At 37.1% G+C, this 26,344-nt stretch overlaps 1 protein-coding gene across 3 annotated transcripts in view; it reads right to left on the bottom strand.

Moving 5' to 3' along the window:
• The window catches only part of Nsun2 (tRNA (cytosine(34)-C(5))-methyltransferase Nsun2), a 68,847-nt gene that overhangs the window by 16,623 nt on the left and 25,880 nt on the right, over positions 1 to 26,344 (bottom strand). For all 3 annotated transcript variants that reach the window (XM_081739605.1, XM_081739613.1, XM_081739595.1), the window contains exons 9-12: positions 20,706 to 20,907; positions 12,792 to 13,088; positions 9,704 to 9,839; positions 4,241 to 4,318 (exon numbers count right to left, since the gene is read on the bottom strand). In XM_081739605.1, coding sequence (XP_081595731.1) covers positions 4,241 to 4,318; positions 9,704 to 9,839; positions 12,792 to 13,088; positions 20,706 to 20,907 — 713 coding nt within the window. The remainder of the gene's footprint in view (positions 1 to 4,240; positions 4,319 to 9,703; positions 9,840 to 12,791; positions 13,089 to 20,705; positions 20,908 to 26,344) is intronic.

The following is a 26,344-nucleotide window of genomic DNA, read 5'->3' as shown; positions in this document are numbered from 1 at the left end:
AAACTCACTGAATTATGAAAAAAATGGGTTAGATAACAAGCAGATACGTTTAAAAAATAATATACAGCAGTATAGCATTACATCTGAAGATAACTTTAAGATTAATTGGGTTGTTATCTAGCCTATCGTACACATTACAGTTCTTCCTACCTGTTCAAGCACGCTTGAAGGAGTATGTAATTTTTTTTCTGAACCATGTCTGTTGCCGCTGTTCGTAGCACCACCGCTTCCACTTCCTCAAATGCCTAAAATGGATTGTCCGCCACCGTGTTGCTGTGTTCCAAAAGATAACGTTGCAAGTTTTCCAAACTTTGGATCGCTTCTTTGGAACTCACGGGTTGTTTCACATTTTCCACTTCTCCCTCATCAACGGAAACGAATCTTGTGGACGCACGTTGCCAGAAATATCTGCACTCGGGGTGATTTCTGCTGTCATCCAAACGGGAAGGGGGGGAGTGAGTCATGCCTGGCTTGCACAGCGACAACAGCTATTAAAACCCAATTTACGGTACCTGGTTATGTACGAGCAGAAGAAAAGAAAACATGATCATGTTCTGAAAACTTCGCTATAAGCGGTCTTTATGGAAAATACTTCGTAGTATACGGTCTTTTCTTCCATGTTTTAAATAGGCGGTGTGACAGGGATTGCATTTATGTTCGTAATATCCAATAATTCACTATTTCTGAGTTCGTTGTAAGTGGGCTGCACTGTATGTAAACTGTGGTAGACTTCGATTACCAAGGACAGATTTAGGGATAAGAGATTGATTTCCTAAGTAATTTCTGAACTCCTGAATTCAGGAATTCTTCAACGAAAAGTTCAACGACTGGTGATGTGCACAAGATAGACCCATTTCCTGGCCTCCACATTCACCAGACCTAACAGTTTGGTATAATGTACATCAAGTCAAGCCACAAGTTTATAATCAAAAACAAATGGATCTGTGACGAAAAATCGCAGAGGAGTTTATACAAATCACGCCTGAAATCCTCGAGGCTACGTGGCATAGCCTGTCAACCCGATATGATAGCTTACGGAGTTCAGTTTTATACAACTCTTGTGATCTTCGTATGTAAATCTATATAAATAAAAGTGGATATAACTATGTTTGTCCGCGCACTTCTCCTAAATCGCTGGAGAGGAGCACTGTGGCCCAGTGGTATATTGCTTACCACTGATGCGTAAGGACTCTGGTTCGATCCTCAGCCAAGTAAGTTTGTGGTGGACAACGTCGTGTCTGTGGGTTTTCTCGGGTTACTCCCGTTTCCTCCCACTTTCCATTCCACCAATTCTTCCATCATTTACTTGCTTTAACCGTCGTCTCCCTTAGCCTAAAGGGTATAAGCGTGGGATGTTGAACTGAAATATTTCATTTCATTTTCTTCCTAAACCGCTGAACCGGTTTTCATGATTTCTTGTGACATGAGCTACGTTTTTATATCACATTACTTTGATTAAAGATCGCATCCTAAGGAGGGTAGAAGGATTCAAAATTTATGCCAAAAATATAGTATTCCACCAGTCCATCAAGTTAGAAAGATGAACCTCGGTGTATACGTTCATTAAAAATAAGGGAATAAATTTTATTTATAAAAATAAAAATGAAAGTGACTATGTTTGTGACTTAACTCTTGAACCACCCAACCGATTTCGATCAAATTTTCAACATAGATAAGGTTCGGACCTGGAATGGTTTTATCATTTCCCTCTGACGGTGCAACTTAGGGGAGGAAGGGAGAGGGGAGGAGATATTTAAAAGTGATCGAAAATGACCGATATTGGTGTCAAATCCATAATTTTCGAGGTCGCTGAGATGAACAATGATACTTCCGATGCCGTTTAAGTTCAGATTCAGCCCGCAACTTGGAGGAGGAGGAAGGGATACATATATGGTCAAAAACGACCGATACCAAAAAAACGCTTCCAGCAATAGTAAAAAGTGACTGACTAGCGAAACATAATACTAATGTTTCTTATTTTAACCCAGGAAAGCAGGTAATTGACGGTAGTTTATAGATAAAAATGAATATATATCATGTTTGTCGGGAAACTCCTTCTAGACTGCAGGACCGATTTTGATGATTTTTGTGACATTAGTTGATCGTGGCTTAGTTTAGACTTTTATCATATTACTTTCATTAAAAGGCGTACTCTCAGGAGGGGGGGGGGGGGTAGAAGGAGTTCACAATTTTATGCCAAGAACACAGTATACCATAAGCTTGTCAAGTTAGAAAGATAAAACTGTATACAAACTTCTCATTAAAAATAAGAGTACACTTGTCCCAGTGTTTTGGAAAATTTCTGTTTGACCTGACGTTTAACTTCCACGGACGAGTCTCGGTGTTTTGATTCGTGTCTTATGATCTTCAAGCTGGATCAACAAACTCGTTAATTGGTTTACAACTAAAGCATCAACGTTTACTATTGCCATGAGTTATTTTGGGTGGTATCAGTATGTTCACATAACATTATCCCGAAAGGAGTGGTGAAGAGGAGTTTATTATAACGCATCAACACGTATTTATAATTCTGAATGAGAAGTCCAATTACTGAATTTCATTTCCCTAACCTTAAGAGATTCCAAGATATGGGCATTTTATTATAATAATTGAAATTCCTACCCTTTTTCCTTCTCACCCTATTCCTTCCCTTCTAGTCAAATGTCAAGAAACGCTGAAACATGTGTTTTAACTTTTTAAATGAAAAGTCCATATACCAAATGTCATATCTTTCATTTTCAGAGATTCCGAGATATGGACAATTTAGTATATTAATTTCCACACCTATGGCCCCTCTCGTCGAATTACTTAATCTAACGCCACAAATCCTTTGCAGTTCAAATTTCACGTTTCTATGTAAACGGTTTGGCCTGAGTGTTGATCAGTCACTCACTCACTCAGGACTTTTTTAGACTTCCAAACTAAGATATGCATGAGTGTCGAAAGTCTTATAGTTAGAACAGCCTTGTTCGACCGCCCGTCTTCGACATGTATCAGAGCAAAAACGGTGAGATATTGAGAAGTGCTTTTTTGCAATCGTTTCACCATCCCAAGAATAGATTCCACTTCCTCCATTGATCTTCTATTCAAACCGGAAGTGGTTCCGATTAGTCATTTCCGGTTTCAACGTGTATCGCTATAGAACGAAAACGGTGACAGTGAGATTCGTTTTTCAAACCAGTTAGGGTCTCAAGTGAGTATGTAATCACAACCCACAACACTCTACCAAAACCAGAAATGGTCCAAAATTACTATTACTTCCGGTTTCAATACGGATTTCCAAAGAGCAAAAACGGTGAGATATATCAATATGCGGTTTTTTGCAATAGATTCATTGTCTCAAGAATACATTCAATCTTTATTAATCATCTATTCAAACTGGAAGTGGTTCAAATTAATCATTTTCGGTTTCAACACTTTTTATCGCCACAGAACGAAAATGGTAATATCTAATGAGAAGCGGTTTTCTACAATGTGTTAAGAGAACGTAACATCACAACCTCCAACGCTCAACCGAAAATGGAAGTGGTTGAGATTTACTACTGTTTCCGGTTCGAATACCGATTTGCGTAGAGGAAAAGCTGTGAGAGATATCGAGTTTTTTTTTTTGTTTTTTTTTTTTTGCAATCGATTCAGCTTTTCAAGAGCAGGTTCTATTTCCTTCCTTAATCCTCTATTCGAAACGTAAGTTGTTCAAATTAACTGCTTCCGGTTTCAACTTTTATTGCCATAGAATAAAAAGAGTAAAGTACAGTGAACAACTTTTTTTTAATGGATTCACAGTCCGAGGATCAAGTTTTATCTTTGAACTTATTCCTCTATTGCAATCAGTAATTATAGATGTACTACTTCAAGTTTGAGCATTAAATTCGTACCTAGGTAAAGTTTGGAAGTTTTAGTTTCACACTGTGAAACGGTACTCACTTGTCTTTTATATAGGGAGATAAATATACCAAATTACAAACTCCTAAATACATCTGTTTTACGTTTTGTACATATTTCGTGACATTCCAAACGGATCACCCTATATAACTACATACGATAGGTAATTATTTCTACCAATGTTTACTTTTTAAAAAAAATAGCATACTTTTACAGCAAAGATGTGACTACATTATACAACTGCAGATCAAAATATTATCAATTCCAAAATGTACTCAAATAAGCAGACAGTAACTGAACAATATATTTTCATTATTTACTTTTATTTAAAGTAAATATTTAAAAAAAAGTAACTTACTTCTTGGGCTAGGCGGAAGTCACAGGTTATTCCTTTGTTATCACAGCGTACAAAACACTTAATTCCAGTGTTAATCAACTGAAAACAAAACAAAAAATAGTGTATTTTTAATACTTAATCTATCACAGCAGACAATGTCATTTTCAAAATTTAATTTAATATGACAATATATGTAAGAAAGTATAAAAATTATATAGAAAATAGGGTGGTGGTGAAAAAGTTAAATTCAATTAAAATGGCTAAAAAAAAAGTTTAAAAATTTACGGGTCACCACATTAAACTTTCTCACCAATTCCTTAAATCAAATCATTTTAACGCTGCAGTTATTAATGAAACATTTTCTCATGAAATACAGACAAAATTATAAGATGTTTTCGGAAAACTTAGCCCGAACAAAACTCACCCCCATGAGTAAATTACAACTTGTGGATTTTTTTTCCCATAAGAAATACGTTGACTTCAATTGACAGAGAGAGAGTTTCAGAATACTTGGGCTGTTTTCCCATTTACAGATAAAGGAACACAATAAATTAAGGAAGTAAAATGACGGTTTCTGCTTACATCCCATATGCCACAGGGATGACTACAAATATTATGAAAATTGAATCCTATAGGAACAGCGTTTCTGGTATATTCTAATTTAGCTCATGAAAACTGATTCATCAAAGTAAAATCAAACCTTTCACGGAAATAAGTATGTATAAGCTTTCATCAAAACTGGTTCACCAATTCTGTCGTGATTATGCACATTCCAACGTGTAAAACACACTCCAAAATCAAACTTGATCTGATAGACAAACAGATATTGATTAATGAGCATAGTATACAGCGACACAACTAGGCTAGTTGTCGCCCGGTGCAAGAAAAATAGAATAAGAGAATTACTGTGTGATTCCAATATCAGGTATAGTCGGGAAGCGCACCCCCCGCCTGACCAACCAAACCAAAACGCTTCCCGATTATACCTGATATTGGAATCACACAGTAATTCTCTTATTCTATTTTTTTCTTCAAGTGGTAAAACTTGATTTCATAATTGCAGTACAAAATTTAATTTTTAGTACAAGATAAAACACCAAACTAATTAGTATTTGATTGCCAAATAATCTGAGAGTAGCATGCCTGACATATTCTTACAGTCTTATCATAATAACGGCAAATTACAATGTTTTTGGAATTATATCGGGATGTGCTTATGTGTATCAACAGTGTTGCTTTAGGATAAAATATTTCATTACGACAATCAAGCTGTTGTCTTGAGTATTATACTCGGGACATTTTGCAAATTTCTTAAATCGATGGAAGTTAAATGAAAACACAGAAATCTGGAACTAAAATTTAACTTTGCGGGCTCTTTTCGTTGCAAAGGTTTTCACAATGTCCTCAAAAGATTGATTTGAAGGTAACTTATGCTCGATGGATATGATCCTAACGTTGATGAATCGTTGTCCTGATAAGTTTTTGAGGTAATTTTTTTATGATCTTTAGTTTGCTAAAACTTCTTTCCCTGCATTATAGTGAAAATAAATATTTGCCCAGTTTTGTGCCCCCTCAAACCGGTGTCCGGGGCACGAGCCCCGTTTGCCCCCTTACTTACGTCATTGTTTATAAACAATACAGGGAGGAAATAATGGATTTAACATCGCACCGATTTCTTTGTAGTGCACGCACTAGTTGCTGCACTCTAGCCTTTGGCCCCCTGTACGCTATAGGTTAAAATCGCGGTTAATTAAATTTACTTGCATTTCCACCATCAATAAATATACGGTAATACAAATACTAATCCTGGAATTTAAATATGGTTCCGTCCTTATTCTAATAATAAACAGCAACTGCAATTAATTAAATCGTCTGAAATATGAACTTAATTCATCCCAGAACCCTGTTCGAGTTACACCATTTTTCTTTTTCTTTTTTCTTTACAATAATAAAAACTGGATTAATCTGTTCCTAGGTCCCACGACCTCGAATGATTTTATCATTAAAATACACTGGATTTTAAAGTAAAATAATAACAACACTTGAATAAAAATGAACTTCATAGGACCATGGTGTATACATTATAGAAGAAAATTAACACATGATACAAAGGCATAAAATTAGCGGCGAAAATCACACAATATGCTTTTCCTCCTGATTATTCTACGACAAAGCGCATGGGTGCGTAGGAGAACGTTTCAAAAAAAGCTAGCTGTTCGAAGTCCAAACTAGCGTTCGTATTTCGAAATGAAATCTTTTGAGTTTTACGTCCCACGATTATATCGTGTGGGCTAAAGGAGACGGTGCTAATGAGAAATTAATGAAACGGTGGAATGAAGAAAGTAGAAGGAAAACGGGAGAACAATGAGAAAACTCCACCACAAAGTCCACTTCGTGCGAGCTGGGATCGAACCAGGGACCCTACGCATCAGAGGTGAACACTCTTACCACTGAGCTACCGCGACCCCCGTTCATATTTCGAGGCGAAATTTGCTGGAATTTTTCGTTCGTATTCCAAGTTGTTCAAATTCTGGGACAATGCTGTGTATTACTGTAGAAATACACAAATATTAATGTTCTCAATCCAAGTATAGTTACGCCCTTGTCCTATTTTAAAATAACTGAAGCAATGCAGGTTCTAATTAAACAAAATCACTTTGTGGTGTTCCATCCGTGTTTTATTTATTGTAACTTACGTTTCAAACACAGACTGCAGAGAAAAAGCGAGAGAGAGGGAGAAAGAGAAGGGGAAGGAGAGACGGTTGCAGACGTGCCAAATTTATCGATTCGGCGTGATGCTCAAGAATTAGGACTTAGCAGAACGGCAGATTACGAATTTTGCAAACAAAAAAACACCCGTATAAGATTGTGTTGATCTAAGAACTGAAGCCACTGAATCCTTGCAAGTGTCATGAGCTTGTTGCTTGGGCTTTAGAGCAACTTCAAACAGATATTTTGGAACAGACAACTAAAAGATAAAATATACCTTCTCAGATTAAGCTCATTTCTGGTTAAGTGGACATGTTAACAAACCCAATAGACGTTTCTGGTGTGAACACAATACAGAAGAAATTTACGAAAAGCGCTTAGATCCCCATAACATAGTGTAGTTCATGACATAGCATCGTCGGATCATATATATATATTTTTTTTTCGCAATGACACAGCAGATTCAGGATTAGGATTAAGAAATAGTTTTCTGGGCTTTCGGCAGCTATGGCCATGTTAGCCCGTCACGTAATGAGGAATGATGTCCCTCGGTGATCACACTATCCGAGGAAAGGGGAGGAAGGAAGCAGCCTGGGACACACGTATGTTAGATACCATCCCGGCATTTGCCTGGTGTGAGTGAGGAAAATACAGAAAAAACCCACTCGGGATGGCTGGCCTGGAAAGGCATTTATACTTTATCGACCGAGTGTCCCGACCGGGAATCGAAACGGGCACCAGGGGCCACGTAGGGGATTTCAGTGACCAGTGGGCTGTACTGCTTGATGTTAACACAGTTGTTGTAGCCAAATTTAGATAAAACTGAGTTGGAAGACATATGCTTTCAACAAGACTTGTCACACTGCAAATGCCACTATCAATGTATTGCGAGGAAAATTTGGTGCAAGGGTCATTTTAAGAAATGCAACTCTTAGTTGGCCTCTTACAAGTTGTGATTTAACTTTTCTTAGATTAATTTTATGAAAACAAGCCATGAATCCTTGAATTATGACAGAAATTTGTGATATTGGGTCTGAGTTACTGCACAGAGTCATTCAAAATTGGATTCACAGAATTCGCTCGTGTGCACTTACATGATGTGTTATTCAAAACATAATGTAACTATGCTCCAAAATAAAATAACTTTGGTTGTACCTGAAGTGGTTTGCCATTTTTTGCATTGTCAAATCTATCTTTCTTATTGGAAAACGGAAACTGAATACGTACGATTTGATAAATCTAAAAGCCTGAACTCTGATTTGCTTTTAAACTGATTTGAAATACGAGGGTCATTTCATAAATAATGCACACTTCTTTTGTGACTTACACGTTCATTGTTTGGAGAGGATCTCTTTACGGATCTTCAATATAATCTCCCTGCCTGGCAATGACGGAAAAACTGAAATGGAATCTTTGAGTTTTACGTCACACGGTTATGCCGGTTAAGCTAAAGGAGACGGTGATGATGAGTAATGAATGAAATGGTGGAATGAAGGAAGTGGGAGGAAACGAGAGAACCCCGAGGAAACCCACGCACACGGCGTTTGTCCACCACAAAAGTTCACTTGGCGGGGGCTGGGTGGCAATGATGGAATCCCAACGTCCGGCTAGTTTCTATATCACATCAAGGACGCCATCTGTGTGAAGCTGTCGAATGGTTCGGATAACGGCTGCAGAAAGCCCTTCCAGACATGGAAACTGACATCCATGCATACGTTGTTTCAACTTTTGGAACAGGTCGTAGCCTGGTGGACTCATGTCCGAACTGTACGAGCATACGATAACGTTGAATCATTGTTTCAACATCGCTGCATTGTCCAGACGTGTCTGCTTCTACTCAGCAGTCAAGAAGTGCGGGACCCGTTGGACAGAAATTTTTCTCTTCTGTAATCACTTGTCAGAATTCAATATACTGACGCAGATGGAATCCATGTGATGTCACAAAGTTCCTCACATGTCACACGGCGATCTTGTTCAACTGCATCTCTCACAAGTCGTACACTTCTTTCATCGGTTGTTAATATCGGCCTTCCTGGTCTTGCATCATTCTTTATGCTCACATGACCACTACGGAAAAGAGTAGCCCAACGAGAAACTGTACTACGGTTCGCTGTTATGTCACCACAAACTTCACGTAAGGCACTGTGAATTTCTGTGGGATTTTTGGCACATAAAGTTTTAATCTTTATGTGCGACCTCTGATCTTCAAAAGATACCTTACCGGAGACACCTGCCACCTCCATTTCCAACACTTGTCACAGCCACACTGTGTTCACTACAGAGCGCACAAGCACACATCCGCCTGTCTCAAGACCTGGGCTTCAACTGACGAAATTGATTTCATTATCCACTCCGCAGTGTTGCCATAGTGTGCATTATTTATGAAATGACCCTCGTATTTAGTTGAACATCCTATGTTACGGCTTATACACCAAGGACGATGGATGATTATTGCAAATGGAAGCAAGAAGAAACAGAAGAAATCGAGAACACAAACACACACACAACCTGAGATTGAACTTGAGACGAGTATCCTATTAATCCCTCTCACCTGCTCACTTGCTCTCTCATTTGCTTCCATCTGTGGATAAAAGTGAAAAACACCAACTCATACTTCTTAAATCTTTCATACGTTTAAAGCAGAGCCTAAGGCAAATACCTAGATACACATCTATGGGTGAATACTAGTCTTGAATGCTTTATTGTAATGCAGTAAAGGGATATGTGTTGAACACTTCACGATGATGATAATTTTACGCTAGATACGGTCCTTACCTTTATTTTGTCTTCATTTTTGAGGACAATATCTCGAACAGCTGCTGAAGTAAAATATATATTCTTCTTCTTCCCTTCTTTGCATCGTGTCAACAAGAGAGTTGGATTCAGCGCAGAGTCTATGTTGTAGAAATCCCTAATTAGAAATACATTTTTAAACATTAGTATGGTGCTTTAATTTTGTAAATTATGATTAATTACGCTAAGCTAGTCTATAACAAATATTTCATCGCTGGATATATAATAGCTTTAAAAACTGTAAACTATTAAAAGATCTGTTATATAATGTATGTGTTAGTAATGATGATTCATTGAACTTGTGTGATACAACTGAATCAATCGAATTAAAATTTGAGTGTTTTTTTATATATATAGTTGACTATCGAACAAAAGCTAATAATAAAGAATGGCAAACATGATAAAAGAATGTTAGATGTTATTTTTACATACAGAGTGTTCGGGGTAAATTTGACAAGTGGTTTTATTGCATATACATATGAGTTGCCGTAAGGTATTGCCAGCATTCTCACATATTATTTCGCTTTGGTTTCAGATATAGCTTGTAAAGTCAAACAGAATTGCAATGGACGAGTGGAAGCCACCGGAATATTGGAAAAGAATTATCTGCAACATGATGATTCATGCCGGCCAACCAAATTCTTCAGTAATCAAGACAGTTGTTGTGTTCCTGGAACACTGTCAAAGAGATACGAAATGAAATACGGAAGTGCAACGGTGACTACGAAGCCGTGGCTGTTAGAAAAGCTCACAGAAGATGATCCGATTGCCGCCTCACACAGGAATTCATGCACCAATTGCTGTTTGAAATGCCTCATGAACTACATGAAGCCTACATGATCCTAAATCTAATAACTGTGGATCTATAGAATCAGTCTGAATTTCTTCTTTTAGATTTGACAGAAATTTCCAGTTCACAGAAGGTCCGTCCATACTGACTTGCAAAATCATCTTCAGAGGCACTTTTGAAAGTCCTTCCTTAAACTTAGATAAGAGATCTTCATCTGTAGCATGGTTAAAAAAAAAACTGACGTAAGATATCTCGTGAGGACTTTCTCCTTTGTATCGTTCCAAAACCTCACATGAATGTCAATCTGCCCCTTCTGGGCTACCTTATTTAACGCTTCATCAAAGCACACTATAATATCCTGACACCCGTTTTCTGTATCACAACACTGTCTCTAAAGTATGGTGCGAGGCCGTAACAAATAACATAACTACACTTCAAAGGGCCTATTCTAAAATTCTGTGCAAAACTCCAACTGACCAAAGCAGTATATATAATTTTAAAATATATATACTACTTTGATCAGTTGGAGTTTTATTAGCAATTACACTATCTGGGAACATCTGTTTAAACAGTATATTATCATTTTTACAGGAATTGTACGATTCTCTGTTCACTACAAGTATCATTGCCCACAATATTTCTGCAGATGTCACTTCATCTTTTTCAACGAAGCCTTTTATAGATGGTTGTTTTAATTCTTCTGTTGACTTCCGTGATGGTTGCTCCTCTTGTTTTTGAACTGGCTTAAACATATCCAAAACACTGCTTTGAATTTTTTACTGTACTGTAACTCTCCAGTCTTTGTTTGTGTGCTGGTCGTTTTGCATGGCTTTTAATTGCCCGTACTCCCATGTTACTCAATGAAAAACTTTTAAAGCATCCCCCGCAAAATGTACTATGCACATCCACTTTAACCTTTTTCCACCAAGGCGTCCACTACGGATGTAATGCTGGATCTAACCACTGATCTTTGGCCAGACATTTCTATAATTCAAAGTTAATATACTTGCAAAGAGATGAAAATTAAGCAGCGAACTTAAAACAGCTAGACAATTCTGCCCTCCAAAGACAAAAGTCGTATCCACAGAAAATATGCTTTTGAGTAAATAGTTATTTACTGTTTACTAACAAGCCAGCATCTTATGGTACAACGTCTATATCAGATAAACAATTTATATCATATAGCTCTGCTATTTTGCAGATTTAAAGTTCTCTCTTTTTCAGATGATGTATTACGTTGATATGACCTAGCTGACGTCACTAACTCAATTCTGCCCAAAATTATAGATACGATCTTTTGGCTTTGGAGGACAGAATTGTCTAGCTGTTTTAAATTCGCTGCTTAATTTTCACGAGTCATTTCTCAACATAGGAAAAATAATACGATTTTATGAACCTGCACAAAATGCTAATACATCGGATACACCACAAAAGTCAAAAAGGAAATTTTTGAAAAATAGGTAGCAGCAAAAATTTGGCAACATCCACGAAATACCTTATTGTCTTAGAAATATAGGAGTCAATTCTGAGATTGCAAGGATGAAATTCTAAAGAACTGCTTCTATAGGTCAGTATCGCTTTCAGAAAAAGTGGAAAGGTTACTAGTGCGCCCAAAATATCAACAAAGATTCATTTATGAATATTGTACCGAATCGGTTAAAGGGAAAAATATTAAGTTGAGAAGTCTATTAAGGTAATTAATAAGTAAATACTTTAGTTCCATGCTTGAATACATTCAAAATATACAAAAATATTGAACTCAATTTCCCTGATATTTCCAGGTTTTTTTTTACTAGATATGATCGATTTCCCTGAATTATCCAGGATTTTTTCTTCCAAAATCTATTTCCCTGAGTTTTTCAGGTTTCCCACGTAGTGTATGAACCCTGTACAGGATCAACCCTCACAATATAGGCCATTTCCTCGCCATACTACAGAATAAACCTTCACAATATAGGCCATTCCCTCAACATACTGCAGGATTAACCCTTACAGTATAGGCCGTTCCTTCACCATACTATGTCGCCTACAAGAGATGAACACAGGATCATGCCATGTACTTTCTCTCTCTCTTTTATTATTATTATTATTATTATTATTATTATTATTATTATTATTATTATTATTATTATTATTCTAGTGTAAATATTCGGCTCAATGTGATCTATTATGTCTGAACTTATATTGCTGATCTCCAATCATTTATCCACATAGAGATAATTCTGTTACAATGACGTTGATTACGACCAATTAAAATAAAATGAACATTGTTTTCCTAACCTTATAGATGGCCAAACAGGCTCATTTTCGTCAAAGAAGAAAAACGGATCTTCTCTATATCCACGAACCCTCCTTTTCTTCCTTGCCGGACTATCTCCTCTACGATCTATGAAGAATTCCTCAGCGTTTTCTGGTTCTGCTTCAACATTTTCAGTCGCCGGCGTCGGTACGCTAGCACCAGCGGCACCTACTCCATCTTTAGTCTTGGCGGTAGACTCCCAGGGCAATGGCCTCACTTTCTGTAGAACTGCCACGAAAAAGCCGCCGGTGTCTTGTTGGTGAGGGAGAATACGGATGCTGAAACAAAAAATGACGTCTTGGCAAAATGTGATACATAAGACACCTATATCAGTTCTTTCTTAATTCAGTTTCGTTTACTGAAACTCCTTTATACGTGGAGTGATTAGAAAGTAAGGTTACCTAGCCTATATTATTTCATATAACCAATACAGCCAACAAACCAAGGATGTTATAAAATAGAGGATCTGCCCATACGTATCTTTATCATATGAACTCAATGAAGCCGAAAAACAATCGAGCATCGTCTGAGCCGGCACGTCTGATTGGCTACTCTCGCTTCCGCCATGAGTGTTAGCTCGAAACATTGCGATCTTAGTGGCGCGGAGTGGGCAGAGTAGGTGTGGCGAAGCTGTAACGAATGGCTTCACGATTTTGTTGTATGGGCAGATCCTCTATTTTATAACATCCTTGCAACAAACAGTACATAATTGGGTTATTTTTCGACATAGTCTCCACATTAGTTGAGGCACTTGTCGCATCGTGGGATGAGTTTAAAGATTCCTCCTGGTAAAAATCCTATCCTTGCGTATTCAGCCAGGTTTTCACGTAATGTTTCACCTCCTCGTCTAAAGCAAAGCGACGGGCCTTTAGATACTTCTTCAAGTGCGAGCGCAGATGAAAGTCGCTTAGAGCGAGGGAGGGTGGTCGATGATGTCCCAGCTCCTCGTCGGTGATGTTTTGTCTATCAGCCGCGAACTTTCGACACTATTCTGCACCATTTCAGTCTCTCCGTAAACCTCTACCAGCTCCCGGTAAATTTCAGCCTCGGTTACATGTTTCGCCCTGAATAAAGAAAAACACAGCTTTCTTACAAGGCTGGCGTAGAGTGTGGTCTGGAGAGTGTAGTCTGAGGAAGGAAGTGCTATACTTCCGAAACCGTTACTTTTCTAGTTTATTTTTTTAAAAAATAAATATTCTAGCCAGCCTTGTAAGAAAGCTGTGTTTTTCTTTATTCAAGATGGACACAAGGCCATATTGTCATAATATCCATGTTGGTCATGTTTCGCCCATATAAATCGAAGAACTGAGCGCACTTCTTCGCGCGAGACCAATTTTCGAAACAAGTCGCCATTTGTGTTTATCTACAACTAGCGCCGTATGTGGCGGGTGGCTGAAACTCTACACAGTTGCCAACTCTATGTATTAAAATTACCGCACGCTCCTCATTCCTCTATAACAAACGAAACTCCAAAAATATCGGCCATGTAACCTTAGTTTCTGATCCTCCCTCGTATACTAGTTCTTCCTTAACCACTTTTCAACAGTTTGGTTTACCGGAACTCCTTTATATATTTACGTATATTTGTCCGTCCGTCTGTCCGAGATACATAAATCTCACGAACTAGTTAATGAATCACCATCAGTTTGGCCTAAGATATAGAGGGATCAAAAGTCAGGAATCCAGTTCGTTGTTGATGATGATAATGAAACCGGATGTAGAAGAAATAAACCATTTCCGGTTTCAAAATTTATCACTATAGATCAAAAACAAATAGCAAGATGCTGTTCTCTGCAATCGATTACGCGTCCCAAGAATACATTTTGTTTCCACCGTTAAGTCTTTACTAAAACTGAACGTGATAGAAATCCACTATATAACTTCTGATTTTAATATTGATCTACTTAGAACAAAAGTGATAAAAAGTGTAAAGTGATTTCTTCGAATCGATTAAGGGTTCCAAGAATAATGCCATCTCTGTTGTGATGTTTACTCCATAGGGTAGAAGAGGGCCGCGATGGCTTAGTGGTAGAGCGTTCACCTCTGGTGCTTGGGGTCCCGGGTTCGATCCATAGGGTAGAAATCCAAATAGAAAATGAAATGAAATGAAATCTTTGAGTTTTACGTCCCACGGTTATGCCGGTTAGGCTAAAAGAGACGGTGATAATGAGTAATGAATGAAATGGTGGAATGAAGAAAGCGGGAGGATACAAGTGAACCCCGAGGAAACCCACGCACACGGTGTTTGTCCACCACAAAGTTCACTTGGCGGGGGCTGGGATCGAACCCGTGACCCCAAGCACCAGAGGTGAACGCTCTACCACTGCGCCACCGCGGCCCCGAAATCCATATAGAGTAGTAGTTATGTAGTCGTTGATCGAATATTTCGCTCGAGCATTAACGAAAAAACAAGTAATCACTAGAGTAATAGCTTCTTTCACCGCTAACAACACACGGGCAAAAATTCAAACAACAACTTTGAATTCACAAATAAGATAAATCTTCAGCATCATCTGAACTGAAAAAGAACACAAGAAGAATAAAATATGTATCAATGTATTGTATCATGCATGACACAACGAAGTTGTACGAGGCAACGATACCTGATCAAAATAAAGTGCATCCGATATTCATGAAAAGAATATTATATTTCCCAAGTTTCCATATACTTACAGTTCTTTTTATTACAGGAGAACAAATTTACGTTAATAAAAGGTATGGATGGCAAAATTATGAATGAATACAGATAATGATGAAATTAACTTGGCATTGTTACTAGCAGCGTGAATATGTAGCTTTTTTCAATTACATGTTCGGCGCCCAAGCAGTGATGCCAATTCCTTCAGAGCCGTTTTCCCTTCACAAGTTTCAGAATTTCCCTTTTCCGGACAAAATTTCCCTTCATCCAAACCGTTCAAGTACTGTATTTAGTGAACGTATTTTTAATCGTTTTCGCTTCCACCCCCTCACCCCAATCTTATAACCACATACAAGCAGATACCTGACAGCCTTCCTTTGAGCTTACGCAGAATTTGAACTTGATTTGTTGTTTAGGTATCTAAGGCGTTGCGATAGAGGAGGGGGAAGAATATGGAAAGGTGTAGGGTAGGACCTATGTTAAAGGTGCAATATCTGCATTTGCCTGGTGTGACTGCGGGAAAACTCTATAAATACCTCGGTCAGGACGGACAGCCTAAATAAATCATAAAGAATATAAAATAAATATTATGTAAATTTAATTTTTATCCTAGATATCATGATAGATTTTAATATTAATGTAACCTAAGGTACAAAGAAAATATTAAGTATATATTTGGTATGTACTTACTTAAGAACAGCACTCCCACATTTACTGAAACAAATACGAACAGTTACAAAGAAAACTCTAGCTGCTATTGTCTTTGGCTGTACACGAGGAATGTTCGTAAGCACAATACAGAGTTTAGAGATGCGGAATTCTTAAGAATTTTAAATCTGTGCGCACAGTTACCAGAAAATTTATAAACTTACACAAACACACACATACTAATGACTAGGGCCCGGATAATTATTTAATTACATATTTTTGTAGGGGTTATATTTTTATACCAAATCAGGGTAATAATGTCATTTGTGACCCATAGTCCCTAAAAACAACCATTTGAAAGTACATATATTTACATATTTTACATTTATGTACATATAATTACATATTTTACTCATGAGCACATAATTTTACATATTTCTTGGTATTTTCATGTTTTATAGGGATTTTTCGTACAAAAACTGTTCAACAATAGACTTTCAAAAGAAGAATACACTCACCTCTCTTTGAATTTAAAGTGCTTGCTTTATTTTTAATTTTTATTTATTTACTTATTTATTTATTTTTCACTGCGTTTCACCCTTTTAAAATAGTATTGAAGCGTAGTTTGGCGGATTGGTAGAGAGAGTTGGAAACAACCTGATTTGATTAGCAATCGTACACTCTCGGTCGCGGTAGTAGCGCTCACATCCTTACGTGAGATTAATAATTCAATCGAATTACTATCGCGACGCGGCTTTACGATTGCCTATCGTGTTTTTGTCGCAAACTCGCCCCACTAATATTTTCCTTCGGCGAAAAATATTAAATCAGATGGGGAAGTTTGCATTCACGCAATTGGTAAGGCTTGACTCTTGATTTACTAAAGTTAAGCGCCTGCCGCCACAACGCACGCCGTAGGGAAAGTGTGAGCTATTTTATTGAATATTTAATCTCCTGTGCTGTCAGCAAATCCTGTTTCCAAGATGCCAAAGGACAAAACTCCGTTGTCAATAAGACTTAAGCATTTCACGGAAGAGTTTGAGCATTTTTCCACACATGGAAAAGTTCTTTATTGCTAGGTTTGTGAGAAGGGTGTCTCATGCGCTCAACATTCCCAAGATGTGCAACACATATCCACATCACGCCATCAGATCCGAGCTTCAAAACCTAAACCACAAAAGTAGTTGCTAGTAACTGAATCTCAAGCTCAAAGTAGTCCAGGGCCACGGAAGTCTCAGTTTTCAAGTGATCTGTGTCGTGCTAAGGTGTGTACTGATACCCCTATTTTGAAACTAAACAATACAGTACTTCGTGAATTTCTGCAACAATACACACACGAAACAGTTCCAGATGAATCTACAATCAGAAAGCATTACGTGCCTGATTTATATGTGGAAACAATGAACTCGATTCGTGGGGAAAGCGATGATGGTCCTATTTGGGTGTCAATTGACGAAACAACTGATGAAGAGGGGCGACATGTTGGTAATGTTGTAATAGATTTGTTGAAAGATAATGAAGTCAGCTAGCCTATCCTGTTAACTAGTGATTTGTTGCCGCGATGCAACCATCAAGCCATTGCAAAACTCTTTAATGATGTTATGGGACTTTTGTGGCCTGATGGTATCAAGCATAACAATGTCTTCCTTCTAGTGACTGATGCAGCACCGTACATGTGCAAAGCTGCAAGAAGCTTTGCAAGTATTGTATCCGAAGCTGTTACATCTAACTTGTCTTGCCCACACATTTCATCGTGTTGCAAAATTTGTTCGTTCTAGATTTTCACAAGTGGATGTATTAATTTCAAATACAAAGAAGGTATTTTTGAAGGCTCCCAGTAGAGTTGAGAAATTTAAAGAACTCTTCCCTGAACTACCTCTTCCTCCTCAACCGGTACTAACGAGGTGGGGAAGCTGCATTGATGCTGTGTGTTATTGTTACGAACTTTGATGCAGTGAAACAATTGTTATATTTTGATTCTGAAGATGCATCTTCTATAGAAATAGCGAAACGAATGTTTGATGACGGGAAGATGAGCAGTGGCGTAGGGAAGGGGGGCCCGGAGGGGCCGGCTCCCCCCAAAGAGGTCCGACAATGTACTTTGGTACTTTGATGTTTGCAATGTTTTATATATTTTTATGTTTATATATTTTTTGTTTGTAATTTTTCTATATGTACCTATAACAGCACTTGCCCCCCCCCCCCCCAAACACATCCTGGCTACGCTACTGAGATGAAGCATGCTATTTCCTACATTCAGAGCAATTTTTTATGTCTCAGTAGTACTATTTAATCCTTGGAGAAATCATCATCTAGCCTTTCAGACAATCTTGAAATTGTTCGCTCAACAGTTGCTTCTCTGGTAGGTGTGAAAGGACCGGTTGGGGATGCAGTGAATAAGAAGATAGCTTTCGTTTTGGAGAAAAATCCAGGCTATAAGACAATCTATGCTATTAGTGGAGTGTTAAGTGAAGCTAAATCCATGTCGTGGCTATTGAATACGCACCTTCTGATTTGTGCAAGTTTAAGTATGCACCAATTAATTCGTGAAATGTTGAACGATCGTTCAGTCAATACAAAGCTCTGTTGCGTGATAACAGGAGAGGTTTTGTGTTTGAAAATTTGAAACACATTTTCGTTCCTTACTGTTACGGAGATCGACTGTTGAAATAGTGAAAAGATTAATTGAGAATGTTTTTTTCTTCACGATATTTTTTACTAAAATGTTTTGAGTGTGTAATGTACGGGAAGGTTCTATAACGCTGGACGCCCATTAGATGTACAATGGCATAAACAAAGTTTTCGTAAAAATTCCTTCCTAAATAATATTAATTAAGATTAATTAGAGATTAGAGAGGTTAGGCTATGTTAGGGTAGGTTACTATCTGTTCTACAGGTAGGCGGGCCAGTGTTCTAGAATTCTCCCGTAATGTACAGTTGAACGACCTTTGGATGATTTCTGAAAGTATAAATATGCAGCAAGACTTTTGTGAAGTGAAACGACCATTTAGTGCATAGAAACTCTTTTATACGCGATAACAAGATAAGTTTTCTGACTGAAAATTTGAAACTCATTCTGTTTCTTAATGTTGTGGAGATCATGCTTGAAAAGTAACCGGTAGTAAACATTGTAATTGAATAAATATTGTATTTACCACATCAAATGTAGAAAACGTAATAGAAAATGCTGGTATTTTCATTTTACATATTTTGCTCTTTTGGAAGGGTTTTATTACATATTATTGAGATTTTATGTACATATATATGTACATATTTTCATTGTTTTTAGTACATAATTATCCGGGCCCTACTAATGACCCAATATTCGTCCATATATACATATTTACATTCACGACACGCAGATTTTCTTCTCTTACATCGATTAATCCTCTTCACAATCAATTTTCTGGTTGGGAAAAATATCTTCTGATTGGGAAAACCAAACTGTTATAATAGTTGGAGTGATAATTTAATTGAGAAATATTTCATCTTATTGCATTGCATTTAATTCAACAATGGGAAGATTAATTTTGATAAACGATTTTAAATAAGCATTGTTGTAATGTTTCGAATTTAACTGAATATGTTGATCGATGTGTAATGTTGATAAATATTAACGAATGCAAAGCAAGATAACTTGTGAAAATTTATATGAAATGTGTGCAACGGATTATGTTTGGAATAAATACGACGTTGAATATATACTGAATTTTAATGCGATTAATCAGATACGTAAATACATTCAATCTATAAATGATTGAAGAGAGGTTCAAATTTCCCTGCAATATTGAGAGATTACAAGCAATTTCCCTTTTTCCCTTTTCTCCAAAATTTACTCAAAATTTCCCTGCGCCAAGGGAAATTTCCCTTCAATTGGCATCACTGCGCCCAAGTGACTATTACGTCATGCATATACACCCTTTGTCCCTGCTGCTCACGTGAGTCCCACCTACCAGATTGACGTAACTACAGGCAGGACTGTGATTGGTTGCTAGCTGCTGGCGACGACCAAGGCCGTCGACTTCTGTCGTCTGCTTTACTGCTGATATATATATGTTACGAGAACATACAGCGAATAGTTACGCTATGCACAAAGAAACAGCAGCCTTTAAAATAAAATGATTAAATTGTCTGAGATTGGGCACACACAAAAATTCATCACACTCTTAACCCTGGATTCAAACTTAAAGTTATACAAATCAGAGCAAAAATAGATAAAGAGATACTATTTTCTGCAATCCATTACCTGTCCCAACAATATATTCCATCTCCACTCTTAATATCTCTACTAAAGCCGACCCGGTATTGATAGAAATCTACCAACTCTTCCAGTTTTATTATCAAGAAAATATCACGCCGTACAAACCACACTCCTTCACGTGGCTGTACGCTTGACACTGGTATTTGTTTAAATAAAAGAGCACTCTTCATACATCCTGATTGTATTTTCATTAATTACTATCATCTTTTGAATTTTTCAATATATAAGGTTTTGTCTTTGGCAGTAATAAAAAGAAAACTATGAAGTTATTGATTAAAAACAATAGTGAAATATATTGTAACTAACGAATCAAGCTCCTTTAAGCAGATTCTCATATAAGATTCTTACCATCGATCCAAATGGAATTTTGAAGCTTCTTCAGGGGAAGGAGGGAACATCGTAGGTCGAATTTGTGTATTCCATTTCTCAGGAACCTCGCTGAACGATGAATAAGGAACCATATCACGGGACATCAGGATCCAGTGACTAAGTCCTCTTGTGTACTTTAACCCTGGTAAAGTATGTGTAACATCCACCAGTTCCACAGCCCCTAAAAGAAAACATTTTAAATATTAGACTAAACGTAAGTTCCAGTTGAAAGAGTTATACAGCCACCTAGACGTACCAAGAACTGTGCAATGAGTATTCCCTGCATCGGAGATTCTGAGTTCAAATGAGTTTCCCCCTTTTTTCCCTCAGTTCCACTAGGTCAGAAACGTAATAGAGGGTATAAACGAGTATTCGGCGGGTTTATATATATAGTCAAGCGTATACTCACTTTACGGAGAATACAGGTATACACTATAAATAGATTGTATACTTTCCTTATCATCATAGGTGTTTTACCATAGCAGGTCACTTGTTGCAACTGAGAAGCTTCCATGCTCTACGGTCTTCCACTAACCTATTTGTTTTTACGTACGATTTCTCTGTTTGATATCATCCATTAATACTAGTCTCCTTCGTCCCTCCTTCTCTTGCCTGCCACTACCCTCTAAAACAAACCTCATGATACCGTTCCTTAACCAATGCCCCAATCAGTTTCTCTTCCTCTCCTTAAAAATATTCAAAATTGTTCTTTTTTTCCCACCATCTTCCCCACTGTCTCATTCGTCTTCCGCTCGACCCAGCTAATTTTATCTATTCTTCACCACACCCACATTTTGAAGGTTTTCAGTCGTTTTTCATCATTTTTGCGTAATGTCCATGTTTCTCACCCGTACAGCACAATACTCCACACGAAGCACTTTATGAGTCTTTTTCTCAACTCTTCGTTCAAGGTCTCACAAAATAGTATTTTCTTACTTCTAAAGCTTCTTTCACCATTCCTACCCTTGCTTTTATTTCACCTTCACACTTCATATAATCACTAATAATACTATCCGATATCAAAAACTAGTCACCTGTTCTATTTTCTCCCCTCATATTTCTATATTTGACACCGACTCCTTCGTTCCAATCACCATGGCTTTTGTCTTTCTAACATTTATTTTCATCCCATATTCTTCACAGCCCCTCTTCAAGTTTTCTAACATCTTAGTGATTTTCTCTTCAGATTCTGCAGCAAGCGCCGTCTGCAAAGCGTATACACCTAATCATTCTACCTCCTACTGAAATCACTAAGACCGTCTTCATTTTGGAGGTTCTTTTTCACCATCTCTTCTAGATAGACATTAAATATTGTTGGCAAGAGACAGTATCCCTGTCGAGCTTTCCTTCCAATTACACACTCCTCTGTGATTTCCTCTCTTATTCTAACTTTGTGATCAATGTTCATTTATTAAAACTAAATTTTTAGCGAAACCACTGATAATTAAGGATTTACCAAAGATGTTTCAATAAATGTAAATGTTATATGCAAATTTTCAAATTTGAAAATTCACCAAGGGGAATATTGTAGCAAGCATACATTGATGAGAGACATTGTAGCCACTTGCTCTCGACTAATCAAAATGGGTTCCCTTTTTTAACCTCAGGCATAATTGTGAGCGTTAAAACTTCAATATTTTATTTCAATTCAGTTGAAGAATTCTAATCACTAACATTTGCTCATCGGTTACGTCTATTTCGTTCTTAGAAATTGCAGCAAAACATGTATTTTTAGGCTGAAGCTATATATATATATTCAAATATTGGAGTACATTATAGTTTGTCTTTGGAGAGCAACGAACAGATAATGATTGAGGGAAGGTAAAGTACTGTAGTTTTATTAGTGGGTATAGTGCGTGTTATAGTCCGCGTCACCCGAATTGGCGTGTGGCATCAGCCAATAAGCTCGCAGTGCGCTGTTATTAAATATTCAGGGAGGAATCTAATCATTCATAATTAATTTTATTCATATTTGTGGGCAATTATGAATGATTAGATTCCTCCCTGAAGGTTTAGTAACAGCGCACTGCGAGCTTATTGGCTGATACCACACGCCAATTCGGGTGACGCGGACTATAGTGGCTCGTATTGTATTTTCCTTTAACGGTCGAGAATATTCCTACTAAAATTTAGCATTACACCACTGCACAACGTGAATGCCAGGATAGTGCCTTAAATACAGGAACTTACGGAATTCTTTTCCCACTGATTGTTCAAGATTCCAGTACGTTGGCCTCTCATTCTGAATCTCGAAATTCTACTTTTTAGATTAGAGATCAATACCTCTTAGTTCAATTACCTCCCAAACTGCTTCATGCGCAGACACCACCAAAACCTCTGTATCTAACTGGGACTCGAACCAGGACAACTTGCACGAAAGAAATGAGCGTTGATAATTTATTTTCATAGAAGCTTTCTTTAAATTACTTCGCACAAATGCATTTCTGACAATCACTTTACTTTAAAGTTAATCCAGAATAACGAACATTCTTTCTTAATCCGTTTTCAAATCACTTATATATAAAACGTCATTCAATATTTAAATATCAACACACATCGATAACTTTAATATTTTACAATGTAAGTAGATTTCGAAAACAGCAAATACAAGCAAATACGGAAATCAAACTTACCTTATCAAACTCATATATTAACAAAAGAAACACTGACCAAAGCTTAAAACCCACTTTATTTTAAATTATAATTTGTAACGGTTTCGGATATCTAACATATCCTTCTTCACACACTATCGATAATAAATATATGTCCGTATTTTCATTTATTATCAATAGTGTCTGAAGACGGATATGTTAAATATCCGAAACCGTTACAAATTATACAGGGTGTCTACTAAATGTTCATTTTCAAATTCCAGGTTTTATCAAGGTTTTCAAGGTTTATTTTTCCTTTTTTTCCAGGTCTATTCAGTAGACTGACATTTATTGTAACACGTATAAGTTACTGCAATTTTATATAGTTCTTAACAAAAACTGGTTATAATTAGAGAATGCATATGGCAAGTGACAGTTTGTTTAAGTAACAAGATGAAAAGAAAAAATTGAGTGAAATGTAGGTTCTCAAAACATTTTACACAAGAAAATGTTTAATTAAAATATCTCCTACCAGAAGGCCGATTGAGAAAAATGTGCAGTAGCTTTAAATATCTTAATGTAGGAATACTATACAGGGGTAAACCTTAATTAAACCGACAAACTTTGGGAAATGATTCTCGGCACCCAAACAAGAAAAAAATCCCCTTTAACTCTTTTCCAGGGCGCATAGTTTCTGAGCAATAAGGTGCGGAAAAATGAACTTCCGACGCCTATATTTCCAAAATTATCCGAAGTACAGAGTGCTGCTTAAAATCTCACAAAGGAAATTATATGTTCAGAACAGATAAGACTTTCTTAAAGAGATATTAAGCTGCACTCTCTACGTTGGATAGGTTTGGAAATATAGGCCTCAGAAGTTCATTTTTCCACACTTTCGGCACCTTGTAGCTCCAAAACTATGTACCGTGGAGAAAAGTTAGAGGCATTTTTTCTTGTTTCGGGCTCGGGAATCACCTCCCGAAGTTTATCGGTTTAGTTAAGGTTCACCCTGTACAATAGTAAATTTTCGTCAAAAACATTACTTCAAATAAACTACTATTATAATAGTAGCACGTGAGTGTTGAAGAACAATGACAAAAATGGCGGGAAAATAGCTTACTCACCGCTAAGTTATGGGATAAAATACCACAAGAGATTTTTACTACAAGCACTCCCCTTTAAAGTACTCTTGTGGTATTTTATGCTAAGTACTGATAGGACTTAGCGGTGAGTAAGCTATTTTCCCGCCATTTTTGTCAAACTAATATAAGTTCAGAAGTAAAAAGAAAATGATCATATATAATACAATTTCTTAACGCGAAGTAGTCCATATTGTTAAACGTTACTGCACATTCTTCTTGGATGGGTTATATTTTATTTAAAAATGTATTGTAACATGAAAGTTTAAAAAACTGAAAATGTTATGGAACCACGCACATTATATGAACAAATATAGAAAACAACTTTCACAGTGAACAGTTTTTGACATTTAACTTCTAGAGTCCAACATCCCTTTTAACTTTTTCGCCTGTTCTTCCAACGCATCTACTTCTGCTTCGGCGTCAGTTAGTATTCTTTTCTTCTTTAATTCCAACTCTTTTATTTTCTTCTTAATATCTTTCTTTTCTCGAGCTGCTTTGTCTTCTTTTTCACCGCGGTCTTTCAGATATTCATTTCTTCTGCTTGATGCATTTCTCACATACTGGATCATACACTTTGTGATATTCATATTACGTGTGTCACCAGCAACACGCACAGCATCCAACACACTTCTCTGGCCAATCAATCACTCCTCTTGCAGATTTTCAACAATGCACTCTTTGTTAATGGAGAAACTCCTTTCCACTGCTGCGTAAGTACACATATCTTATGCATGAATGTTTTAAACGCATTGGAGACACCTTTACTTAACAGATCATGGAGAAAAACGTCTAATCTGTCATTTTTGTAACTGAAATTTGACAGTTTTCGTGCTGTGTCTTGGTCTGAAGAAAATTTTAAATATTCCTGTTTCACCATATCAGCATTTACAGGTGTTATTTGCTCCTTCTCGACAAATGTCTCCAGGGCGAGTGTAATACGTGATTCACGAAGATTTTCGTTGGCCATAGTTTCTGGAGACAAGCAATTTGCGGCTCTTGTTACACTGTATTTTAAAGGACATTTTAGCATAAGATTTTTACACAGTTCTTGTAAGAATATTCTGCATTCTTTCTTTAAGTTCAATATATCAACATCCTTCACTCCTTTAAGCGATGTAACCGCAGAAATTCCAGCATCAACTAAATTAAGTGGTTTTATGATGTCCTTATCAAAAACATCTATTGAGGCCAGGTTTTTTTTTAAGCTTTAGCTACTTTTAAGACATCATCTTTCACGAAGCGGCTTAAACTACGAATCAACGTGTTTAGGTCATTCCATAGAAACGGTAGTAATGAACTGTCTGTCTGGTACTTAGTGAGGAATTCTTCTAATTCTACAGATCCGGACTGAAGGAACCCTAATCTAGCAGGCAACGGTACATCAGAGATGTGGGCTTTTACTTTAGAGGAGTTTGATGTTTCAGGAGGTTAGCTTTGGTATAGTTTTTGCTGGGCTTTCATTTTTCACCTGAACAACTGGAGTAGATGATGTGCCAGTCGCTGAACTGGAAGACGCTGTAAAATATTTTGTACAGGAAGGCTCCTTGTTAACATTGCTTGAGAACTTTACGATCGAACACTGTGCATTAAGAGCTTTAACAGCTATTTGATGTTTCTTTCCCTTTTCATGAGATTTCAATGATCCAGCTCCCATATTTGAAATGTCAAAATCAGTTCTGCAGAGTTTACAACTTGCTTTAAATGGATCGTTGTACCTAATAACCCATTTCCACTGGCCTTTCCACGAGTCCTGGAATTTAGTTTTACTTTTCTCCATTTTAATGGCTGAAAAATAAAATGTTAACCTAAATACAAAGAGTGATTCTGTTAAGATGTGGGCAATTTTACTTTTTTCCCGTGATACACCTTTCGGCCACCGGGAATG

Source organism: Thermobia domestica, chromosome 2, assembly GCF_964235325.1.
Source record: "Thermobia domestica chromosome 2, izTheDome1.hap1.1, whole genome shotgun sequence".
Taxonomy (NCBI): domain Eukaryota; kingdom Metazoa; phylum Arthropoda; class Insecta; order Zygentoma; family Lepismatidae; genus Thermobia; species Thermobia domestica.
This window is presented reverse-complemented; position numbering and strand designations above follow the sequence as displayed.